Genomic DNA, 12,415 nt, shown 5'->3' with positions numbered 1-12,415 from the left:
CCGCTGCGTGGATTCGTGGGTCGTGATAGTGTGGGCGTATTCCTGTTGGCGTGACGGTGTCAGTTTTGTTATCGCCAGTTTATCACTGACCTTTGGTGTGGTGGACTTGTGTGGGTGTCTGGATTATGGCGGATTCAGAGCTGTGGGTCTTAATAGCTGTAGCGGAATTCCGATGCCGCAGTGGTGTGTTGGCGGTCTTCTGCATGGCGGTAAGCGGGATTTACCGCCAATGTTGTAATGAGGCTCCCATGATGTTGGAGAGGGCCTCGTGGAGAGTGGGTTCCCTGGGCCTGTCCTCCCCCTGTTGCACAGCAGTCCTCCCAGTTCCCCTGTTTTCCTGTTCCTCTGTCCCCTGAACCGTGTGCCCACTGCCAGTGACTCCAGGTCCCTGATTTTATTGGGGTAGTGGGTTTGCCTGGGTTTCCTGTAGTGGTGGACACACTGCTGCTTGACGTGTCCTGCGGACAGAGGGATGGGCCCGCTGGGTGGGTGCTGTGGTGGTGTTTCCTGAGGGGGGAGGCTCTCTGGTGGCTTGTGCCAGTGTCAGGGGAACCGTCTGTCCCGAGGTTCCAGATGGGCCGGGCTGGACATCTTGATCCAGTTGTGCTGGGGGTGAGGGTGAGGGTGTGGGTATGTGATGGCATGCAGGTGGGGTGGGGGGATATGGTAAATAAGATCTAACTTACCAGAGTCCATTCCTCCTGCTACTCCTGAGTGACCCTCAGGATGCAGTATTGCCAAGACTTGCTCCTCCGATGTTGTTAGTTGTGGGGGAGGAGGTGGGGTCCACCGCCAGTTCTCTGTACTGAAACTGGTGTCTGGAGACCATGGAACGCACCTTCCCCCGTAGGTCGTTCCACCTCTTCCTGATGTCATCCCTAGTTCTTGGATGCTGTCCCACTGCGTTGAACCTGTTGACGATTCTGCACCATAGCTCCATCTTCCTTGCAATGGAGGTGTGCTGCACCTGTGATCCGAATAGCTGTGGCTCTACCCGGACGATTTCCTCCACCAGGACCCTGAGCTCCTCCTCAGAGAACCTGGGGTGTCTTTGAGGTGCCATGATGTGGTGTAGGTGATGTGTGAGGTTGTGTCGGTTGTGATGTGTGAGGGGTTGTGTTGTTGGGTGTTGTTTGAGGTGCGTGGATGTTGTGTGAGTGATGATGTTGTGTGTCTGTGGATGCTAGTGTTGTTTCTAGTAGTGTCTCTCTCTGGCCTTCTTTCGAAAGTTTGGTTATAAGGGTTTGTGGGTGATGTGGGTGTGTGCTTTATATTGGATTGGGTGTGTGGGAGTGGTGTGTGTATGTGTATCAGGTGTGTGTATTTGGAATTGTCCAATGTGGTTGTGTTTTGTAAATGTGTGTGTGTTTTGAGCGCGGCGGTGTGTACGGCCAATGGGATACCGCGGTTGAAAGACCACCGCGTGGATTCGTGGGTCGTGATAGTGTGGGCGTATTCCTGTTGGCGTGACGGTGTCAGTTTTGTTATCGCCAGTTTATCACTGACCTTTGGTGTTGTGGACTTGTGTGGGTGTCTGGATTATGGCGGATTCAGAGCTGTGGGTCGTAATAGCTGTAGCGGAATTCCGATGCCGCAGTGGTGTGTTGGCGGTCTTCTGCATGGCGGTAAGCGGGATTTACCGCCAATGTTGTAATGAGGCCCTATATGTTGTTATGATACCCGAGTGCTGAGCCGTGATGTAGCGAGGGTCCGGTCTGCTTGCTTTGAAACCTCCTGAGGAATTAACAAAATGTGCATGACAACCATTTATGTTCACTGGCCACAATAACCACCCGCCGGGATGTGAAGGTGAGGAATTAAAGGAACCATCCTGAACCTAAGTAGTGAGCTGTTCTTCAGTAACATTTAAAAAATGTTACCAATTGTTAAATGTATCTGGTGTGGAGATACTGGGCAAATTTAGTCAGGAATAAGGCATGTCCAAAATAAAGCTTCCCTACCCTGTAGTTGCCATTCTTCTGTTCCCCAGACACTTTCTAAATCAATCTTGTTTCTACAAAACTTGTGGCCTTCATCAGCAAGCCGGGAAACAAAGGAAACTTTCGAAGGAGGCAATTTAAAATAGTAGGACCTTTTTTTTAGCATTGTGCCCAGAAAAATATGTAAACTTTTCTACGTAATTTTTTTAACTCTTCACTGGTGGAGTCAAACAATGCTCCCAATTTGTATGAATAAAAAATGATCTCGAGGTGCTAGCTTGGTTCAGAAAGTAATGTCTGTAATGGTGATAACAGAACATTTCCCCATAATTTGCTGCATTCATGTAAACATCTTCACTTTCAAATACAGTGTAATATTCAAGCTCAGAAAGCATAGAATCAACTGTTTTAACATCCCAATCATCAGAAAGAACCCCAGCTGTAAGTACATCACTCATAGAAATTTAAAACACATATGGAATTTGAATGACCTCAGTCGGGCCAAATATATTGAATGTAACTTTATCCAAAACAATCCCATCTGGAATCGGAACAGCTGAAATGTTCACAAGGGACAAATCTCTTCGGACCTCATGTGAAGAAAGGTAAAGTGTCAGAACCTCATCCACCAGTTCAATAGCAGCGTGTTCAGGAAGATAATGACCATGTATCAATAGAAAGAAAATAATGACATAGCCTATCCATAGCAGGAAGGCAAGCAATGTCAATTGTATCCATAGATAGTACCATGGACGAACCAGGTAGCTATTTTTAAGCCAGTCATACAGCTTACATGTCTTTGATACTGGTGCAGTTGCAGAATCAGAAGAATTTGATGAAAAGTCATCTATGTCGATGAAGTAACCAGTAGCAGTCTGTGCGCAAATAGGATTCAGTGCAGAACTGGTAGATGGACCCAAAGCTGGTGGTTCAGAATAAAGAATGTCATCCGTTTTTGTTGAACTAGAGTAGAATAGATCAACAGTTTGGACATGTCTTGTCAATAAACAGGTGACAGGAATTAACAGAAGCTCTCTCTCCGCCCTCCCAAAACTCGGGGAGACAATTGTAGCATTGGTACTTACGGAAGCTTTGTTGAGTGTTAAAGAGGTATTTTGCGTGTGGTAGTGAGAGGGGAAGGGTAACTACCCAGGGATCCTCTTGGTCTACTGTGCAGGATGGGCCACATGGTACATTATGATGTTGTCAAATGATCAAAGCAGTTTTCTTTGGAACCAGGCAGCAGTGGTAAAATTACAGGTCTGGTACTGTGTACTTCCAGGACTGGAATCAGTGCTCTATATGCTGGCCAAACTCCTTTTTGACAGGAATCTTTTCTTGAAGCAGATCCCCCACTTTAGGAATCCAGACCATTGATGTCAGCAAAACATAATTCCCAAGATGGCAGCATAGGCAGATGAGTTTTCATAGCAGAACTGCTGTATTCCCTGTAAAACAACAACACGTTTATTTATGTCAAACAGTGTTTCTGACGCGCCACGGCCATCAACATCTGGCACATATATAGGTATCCCAAATAGGACCTTATAATCTCCTTTCTGCAAAATGCTGATCTCAGAGGTCTGCGTGGCATGTGCCACTTAAAGCGAGAGCTAAGATGCCTGGGCCCTCTGTGGTGTAAAGCCAAGAACCATGCAAAGTGCTTTAAAGATTATCTGCTTTCTATCTGGTAACCAGTGAAGAGCGCGTATACTATCCCTCACCGAGAGATGCTTCGGAATGTTCAGAATGAGGTACACAGCCCACATTCTGAATCACCTGGAGTATATTAAAAGAGGAGTTATTGATGGCCAAGCAAAATGCATTGCAATAGTCTAGTTGTGATGTAATCAGAGCAATGACTACTCATTTATGCAGTTTAGGAGGAATAAAAGGAAAAATGTTTCTAAGAGCCCTGATGATATAGAAATAAGTGCTAGTAGGAAGACTAAACTGTGCGTCAAAATGAAGAGATTTGTCAAAAAGGATCCCAAAATTTGTTTGCGGACTCCCCTGGGATCGGTAGTGGGCCACAAACCTCTGGCCACCATACTTCAGACAAGATGGAGTCCTGGGACCCAAATACAAGTACCTACATTTTGTCCACATTTAACTTTAAGAAGTTCTCTTTCATCCAGATGCTAATGCTGGAAATGCAATGTTTAAATTTATCATCCACAAAAGGCAGATTGTCAATGATAGACACAATGATTTGCTTATCATCCACATAAGATGGATGCTGAAGGATCGCACTAGCTCTGCAAGAGAGAAGATCAGATTCTGAGGCTTGAGACTTTGGCCAGCCCCTTGTGGTGGCACCTGGTAGATCACAGGTCACTACATCTGCTCCTATGGCTGCCACCAACTCTCCCACCAGCACCACCCTCACTACAGTACACCAGGTACCAAGACAGTGCCCAGTCTGTAAACAGGCACCACTCCCCTACTCCAATCCGGCAAGCATAGGTGTCAGTGGATGCACTGCAGGTTTTAAAGAACCTCTCTGTGGTCTAAACAGCATTGTTGCATGCCACCCAGGGTAACAGATGGCAACTAGCTCAAGTAATTTACATCCTGGATGACATGCACTCTGCCCTGTTTGCCACACAGAGAGGTCTTGTCTCTGGTAGTGACTCCTCTTACACCAGTTCTTCCAGCACACCTGCATCTGTCCCCATTCCACCCCGTGATCACATTCCAACACCTAACCCCATTGCAAAGACCACCCCAATTTTTCATGTTGAGCCAATTCCTTCACCTCCCTCTGCAATGCCAGATGTCTATAAATCACCCCATATCATGGAACTGCCCTTTCCCCATAAACCTCACCATTCCCATAAACATTCCTCCTCTGAGACCACAGACCCTGTCCCCTGTGAAAAATTCTTACAGCCTCACCCATCCCAAAAAGTAGGTACCCAGACTACCATCTGCTCCATTAGAATGGATAGTCACCGGAGGAGGATACTTCTGCAAAGGACTGTGGGCAAGCACCACCCCTGAATCCAATTAGACACATACTGTGGAAGGACACTATTCTTTTCTGCCCTACCCCCAGACTTTTATTTGTATTCATGTTTTATTAAAATATGTGTAATGGCCCGGGTAGGAGGATTGTGTTATCTGTTTTTTGTCAATTATATACAAAGTTAATCTTGAACATTTTGTGTGAGATCAGGGACAAAGGACAGACTTTTGTCTATCAAACCACAACCTCTAAATAAGACAGAAGAACCTCTGTGGTGGCGGATGGGTGAACAGACTGTTTTTGACAGTCCATGTGCATCCGCCAAACTCTAAATTAGACCCTATTGCTTTAATTGAGTAGGATTCCAAGGAGTTGTATGTAAAGGTTGAAAATGATTGGGAACAGAATGAAGCCCGGCACATTTCACAGGGGGTGAGGAGTCAGTGGGATCATGATGCTCCCTTTTCAAAGAATCAGTGCCAGGTGGCAATTTTGTCAAGTAGTTTGTGTAGGTGTATGGATATTGAAGGTTCTGATATTGTCTGTTTTGTTTAGGTGTCTGATAGTGTGTTTGTTGGTCTCTGATGGGCTGCTTTAGGTTCAAGCTTTCTTTAGATAGCATTAGATATCTGGGCTTATGAAGGTTCTTTTGATACTGGCTGTTGGTGTTCATCTGCCTGTTAGTGCCCATTAGACTGGGTTGTCTGGTATCACCTGTTGGTCTCCTGGTAGTTTGTAATGTCTTATTCTCTCTTGGCATCTAGCAGTCTCTGGTGGTCTATGAGTGCTTACTGGAGTCAAGAAGTTACTGCCTGTGTGTGGGCATTGACGTGTCTAGTGTTGTCTGTTATGGTCTAGGTGTCTGATAGCATCTGTTGTTCTTTTGGGAGTTTGATAGTGCCTCATGGTGACTGATAGTGTGTCTGTTGGTCTTTGGCTGTTTGATTGGTTCCTTAAGTTTTACTGTTTCTTTAGATATCTGGGTTTATGAAGGATCTTTTAATACTGGCTGTTGGTGGTTATTCCATTGATAGTGCTGATTGGCGTTTGTTGTCTTTGAAGCCCCAGTTGGTCTCTTGGTGGCTCATAATATCTTATGCTGTCTTGTTGTCTAGCACTGTCTGTTGGTCTATGGGTGTTTACTGGAGTCCTTTAGTTTCTTGGAGTCAAGTAGTTGCTGCCCTTGTCTGGATATTGAAGTATATGGTATTGTTGGTTATTATTTTAGTGTCTGATAGTGCTTCTTCTCTTTTTTGGGAGTTTGTGTTTTGGCCTCATGGTGGCTGATAGTGTGTCTGTTGGTCTTTGGGTGTTTGATTAGTTCCTTTAGTTTCACCGTTTCTATGGATATTTGGTTTTAAAAGGATAGTTTAATACTGGCTGTTAGTGGTTAGTTGATTGATAGTGCTGATTGTATTTTGTCTGAGAACCTTATTGGTCTCCTGGTAGTTTGTAATCTATAAGACAGTATGGTTTTCTAGCAGTGTCTGTGGGTGTTTACTGGAGTCCTTTAGTTTCTTGGTGTCAAGTAGTTGCTGCCTGTGTGTGGGCATTGAAGTGTCTGGTATTGTCTTTTAATGTTTAGGGATCTGATGTTGTTTCTGTTCTACTTTGGGAGTTTGATAGTGTCTTTTGGTCTGTTGGTGTTTCATGGTGCCTACAACCTGAAGTCCCAGAATGTGAAGCAAATTCTAGGAGTGACTGAACTAACTGTGATGACACCGCTTGAGATCTCTTCTCTCAGGGCCTGGGCCTTTGTTGTGGCAACTATTTGATGGGGGAATATTTTGTGCATGTCTATGCATGTGGGCTTTCTGTTTCTGCTCTTGGCGGGGATCCTTCTGCACAGACATTTTGTATATTGTTTGTATAAACAATTACCAGTTTGAGGCCTGCCATCAGTGAGCCTGCAAAGCTCCACATTGTGCAATCTAAAAGAACAGGAAGCTATGAAAACCCACCAGATTTAGAAATCAGTATTTTCCGTCCTCGTTAGACGAAGAAGAGAGACCTGATCTACAGCGACTGAACTTGATATATACAGTTCCATGAGCTGATTTCAAGAATGTCATCACCTTACTAAGGAAGAATTTTTTTTATACTTTATTGATCTAATACAGGTATGGCCTGCCTCGAAGCTGCATCAGAGCAGTGCACACAGATCCTGTTCACTGTGACAGAAGCAACTTAAAAACAAGCAATGTCAAAGCCAATAGGTTTGGCTTTCACTGGTGCTATGGTTAATTTTCTTTTTAATGGAAGTATATGATGCAAAATATAATGGAAAACTAAGGAGCTACCTAAACATGGCTGTCAAAAGCCAACGTCCAGTCAAGTGGCCTTTTTACTAGTGATGTTTCTTAAATAACAGGTTTTTCAGTTGAGACCTACATTTTATTATTTTAACTTGTTAAAGAGAGAGTTAATTACCACAAACCTGCAGGCAGCTACTGTTTATTGCAGCAACCTTAAAAAGGAGATAGATTGCCATCAAACTGGGCACCTGATCTGTAGGCAAAATAAATAGCATGTATTTAAATGTAATATATACAAAACATAAAATAAAGCACACTTTGAACCAGCTTTGTCACTGAACAGAAAATAATTGTTTTGAGGTGGATTTTAACAATGATCACTGGCTCTGTGCAGTCACTGAAAGTGAAGGGGAGAGCCGGCTGTCTCATTGCACCATTCAATATGCTGTAGGTGGGTGGAAGCAGAAATATGAATGACAGTTTAACAGACCTATTATTGAAGCCCATTTACCCAATTGGGTATACTATGTATGTTTTTTAAACAAATAATAGTCTGATGAGCCAGCTAAAGCTGTCTTAAAGGCCAGACCTAATGAGGTGGCATTCAAAGATGTTATGTGTTGGTTCCCAGTGAGACCAGATTGGATGGATGGGAACAACCCAAAGTGCTGCTGTGCATGACTGATCTTATGTGAAACACTGCATGTGCTTCAAATCAGTGCACTGAAGGCCTGATTTAAAGGAGCCGGCAAAACTATGGTTAATACCTATTTGCAGTGACTATGTTAACACAACTGGGAGGTATGATATTTGTTTTAATTTTGAGTTTGCTTTTTACATTATAGAAGAGTCATTTGTGGAAATAACATTTCTGATAACTTTCTCACATTTGTGCGGGTGGTAATACCACTGTTTTTTCGAAGTGGTAACCAGGCACAAATTTACAATGCATAGTTTAATGTGGCATCTCCTGTTTAGAAACACTGCATCACACAGAATCTGCAGACTGCGTGTGTGAGAAATCTGCCTTTTCTGCGTGGTACCCCCACCTTTTGCTGTGTATTTTTGTTGGCTTTAGAATACTTTAACCGTGATAACCAGTGGTAAAGTGGCTGTTCTCCCCCTTTCAATATGCAGACCTGCCAACTTCAAGAAAAATCGTACAGTGTGAGGAGGAGGCGGGCTTTGGAGGGAGCATGGCCTCATCCCGAGAAGCATCACCTTCACCTGCTTCCGCACCCTCCGCCTCCTACGCTAATCCTTCAAATGGATCCCCCTCAAACATAGAAAGACCGTCACACACCCTCATCACCAGCAGATTGGACTATGGCACTGCACTCTACGCCGGAATCAACAAGAAACTCATCCTAAAAACTACAAAACATCCAGAACGCCGCCGCCAGGCTGGTCCTCGACATACCTCAACACTGCCACATCTCGCAACCCATACGTACACTGCACTGGCTTCCCATAGAGAAAACAATCCCCTTCAAGATCCTCACCCATACACACAAAGCCCTCCACATCACCGGACCAGCCTACCTGAACCAGTGACTCAACCTCCACGTACCCCACAGGACCCTACGCTCAGCCCAGCTCTCTCTCTCAGAACTACCCCGCATCAGGAAAACCAGAACAGGAGGATGCTCCTTTTCCTACCCCCCAGCCACCGCCTGGAACGCCCTTCCTCTCCACATCAGACAAACCACCTCCCTCCTCAGCTTCAAAAAGGAACTGAAGACATGGCTTTTTTAAGAACAACCTCACTGGTGAACGCTACACTCCCCCTCCCCTCCACCAGCGCCTTGAGACTCTAATGGGTGAGTAGTTGCGCTTTACAAGTACTGATTGATTGATTGATCTAAGAGGCACTTTTGCCCCAACCTCAGCCCCAAACCCCCTCCTCTAAAAAACAAACAAAACAAAAGCTTGCTGAGGCTGCTGCCGATATCCTGGGGTGTTTTCACACCCATTAATGGATATCGATAGTTAAACGTCTCTGAAAACAAGCTGAAACCCACTGTTTACAGTGGCTTTCTGCTAATTTTCTCTGCCATAGTGTGATATTGGCTCCTCACCAGGTGACCATGTGATGGGAGCCAATATTGTGTGCCACACAGTGGGACTGTGTAAGTTGGCAGGTCTGAACGTGGTCGAATTGTCATATTCCTAATTAGTATATTTAACTCACCTACAAGTGCCTAGTGCATGGTACAAGATGTACCCAGGGCCTGGAAGCTAAATGTTACTAATGAACTGCAGCACCTATAGTGCCCTCCCGTACAAAGCCATTGCAAAGGTGGCTTTAAGTCTAGCAGTGTAGCCTCACTACAGCAGAGTAAAAACCGCAACTTGACCTGTCAAAATAAACCCTTTTGAGAGGTCTGAACATCCCTTTTAAATATTAATAATTCACCCCTATGTAGTTTTTGTTGCCCACAAGGCAGGGTGCATGGTATTCAAAATTAGGACATGTAGGAATTTAATATTAGTTTGTCCTTACAGCACATGGCATCCAAAAGCAATTTTTCACTGTGGCAGGCCTAACTGTCCTATATAGAAAACCAGAGTACAGATGAAAACCCCTAACAGTGTATCTCAGGACTGGGACTAGCTGGAAAAATAATTAATCAACAATTTTAAATAGTTATTAAAAGAAGATTCAGTGGTGAATGTTAATTTTAATAAATAATAAAGAAAGTGACTTTTATGATGTTACTTTTTCCCTGCCTTATGTTCCTAGAGGCTAATTTGCATTTGCTCTCATAGTTCTCCCTGCCACTGATTAGCATTTGAATGAGATGACACCTCCAAATCTCACTGAATATGCTGGGTCGGGGCTGTGAGCATCCTTTTTGATATTACACTGTCAGATCCTGCTTGAGTGTCAAATCCTGCTTGACAGGTGTGCTGGGTTTCATAAAACACATTGGGGAGCACTTGAAAGGCATGGAACAGGATAGCAAGACAGTTGTTATGGAATATCCACTTTCTGGTTGCTACTGCTTTGTCCTAACAGACTTGTCTTGGCTTATTGGGGATACAGTGGCTGCCTCAATCTAGATGTTGGTGTTAGATGTGAGAGGACAGTAGAATTTCCATAGTGTACTCCCCACTCACCCAGAGCTGCAGTATAATGTGGCTGAAGACCATCACCATCTTGAAAATGCCCAAAGTGGGCAACTTTTACACCATTCGTTAGGGTGTGCCCAGGAGTCATTCCTGCCCACTGGCTAATGACAGTCATAAATGTGACATCTCCAAGAACTCACTTCAAAACACTCTTGAACCTGAGGAAGATTAGAACAGGACTAAGCCTACTATCTACAATCATCTGAGAAGAGCCATGAAGGACTGAACATGCTCTCTTTTGTACCCAGAGCAAAGACGTGGACTCCAGGGGTCACAAGGCCAACCTCTGGCTCAAACTACAGGAAAGAGGCCTTTCCTGCAACTGTCCAGCAGATCAATGGCAAGTAGACTCGGACTGGACTCTGCTGTTGGCCTCTGTCTGACACCTTGTGCCTCACCTACGGTCCTTGGGAGTGTACTCCTGTGGTGGAGTAGGATTGAAAGAACTAAAGTTAGAAAGTAAAATCTTTGGGCAGGATGAACCTGGTTGATGTATCCGACTAACTCTGCATCAAGTTGCATCTACGTCCCGATTTACTGCAACCATTGACTGTCATTGCCACTTTGTACTTCTTGGTGCTATTTCCACTTAAAACTTAAAAAAATAATATCTGCAGTTCCTCTTTTTGGATTTTTGTCATTTTGTTTATTCAATTTTACTCTAATTTGGTTTGTGATTTTTATTGTGGTGCATGTCCACTTTATCATTGTTTTGGTACTGCAACATTACAACTTTATTACTGTTTTGGTACTGCATAAATACTTTATTCATTGTCCTAAGTTAAGCCTGTGTGCTCTGTTGCATAGCTATCAGGGGGTGGAGCTCAGGTTAATTTGGTGACTTTCATGGTTCAAACTGACAAGGGCTCAGCTTATTCCTTTAAGTGGGCAGTCAACCACCCCAAATAATAATCCATTTCGTTACAGGCTTTTCATGTGCATTAACACTATTAAATTGTGAATTTTGTGGAGCAATAGCACATTGGGTGAGATGACTTATTCAATGACAAATGCCAATTATTGTGAGGAAAGACTGCTTTAATGACAAACCTTTTAGAGTACACCTAACCTACAAAATCACACCTCTGCACCTCCTCCTCTAAACAAGCCACCACGTGGGCCTACCAGCCTCATCCCCCCTCTGAGATCAAACGTCCCCTACTCTGTGTTAGTCCTCCAAGCCCTTCTTAGCCTATCACCATCTTCATATGTATACTGTTCCTCACCCCTTCCCAATACGTACCAACCACCATTTCCCAATTTCTGGAAATTCTGGAACTCCATATGCTACACCTTTTGATCTTTCGTCCGTGTAGTCCTTCTGAACATACCTGTTGCCCAGAGCCTTCCAGCTCCCCCTGCTCTTAAGCCTCCTCAGGGGGCCTTTGCACCCAGTGCACAAGTCAATCTCCCCTTGCCTTCTCCACCTGCTAACTCTATCCTAAAATCTTTAAATAGTAATTGCCTAACTCTGCTTCCTCTGAAAATGGCTGCAGGAGTCCTCCCATGATCCATCCTTAGCCCAGTGACAGCCAGTAGCCACCCTATGGACTGTACTACCCACTGTAAATGCTGGAAAAAAAAGCCCAGTGACAGCCTGACCCAGAACGCCAGCAGCCTCACAGATATTTGAGAGGGCTCAAAAGGCTGGTAATTATTGATCGGTCCAAAGATCCACCTGGATATCTCATTCTCTCCCTAGGGGACCTGGGCCTGGCTTTGTTTGACATGAAGAGAAACAGAAGTGTCCCAAGTTTGAAGTCTATATTTTACATTGATTAGTTTGTTCACAGGCACTGTTTCTGGGGCTTTGCTGACTTACTGCTCCTCTTCTAGGCAGACACCATGTCTTCCAGTGTCATGAAAACCAATGACATTGAAGTCTCCAGTGATGCCTCGAAGCCAACGGTCATTAATGTCAACATCAACCAGCCCTCGGGACTGGCCTCCCTGCTAGAGTCTGTCAAGGTAGCAATGAGGAGGCAGCCAGATGCCAAGGATGGTGACAAGGTTTCAAGCTCCATCTTCAGAGGGGAGCAGAAGGTGCTGGGGGTACGTGAGTAATTATATGTCTTTGTTTTTTTGTGAAGACCGATCTAGAGTGCAACAGAGGTAGGGGA

The 12,415-nt window shown here is 44.5% G+C and overlaps 1 protein-coding gene across 3 annotated transcripts in view; it reads left to right on the top strand.

The window, feature by feature from the left end:
- LOC138293694 (transmembrane protein 176B-like) overlaps positions 1-12,415 on the top strand; it is a 56,440-nt gene that overhangs the window by 18,935 nt on the left and 25,090 nt on the right. For all 3 annotated transcript variants that reach the window (XM_069233006.1, XM_069233008.1, XM_069233007.1), the window contains exon 3: positions 12,132-12,347. In XM_069233006.1, the coding sequence (XP_069089107.1) occupies positions 12,132-12,347 (216 nt within the window). The remainder of the gene's footprint in view (positions 1-12,131; positions 12,348-12,415) is intronic.

This window comes from Pleurodeles waltl, chromosome 4_2 (genome assembly GCF_031143425.1).
Source record: "Pleurodeles waltl isolate 20211129_DDA chromosome 4_2, aPleWal1.hap1.20221129, whole genome shotgun sequence".
Lineage (NCBI taxonomy): Eukaryota > Metazoa > Chordata > Amphibia > Caudata > Salamandridae > Pleurodeles > Pleurodeles waltl.
The sequence above is the reverse complement of the archived record's forward strand: the minus strand, read 5'-3'. Positions and strand labels throughout refer to the sequence as shown.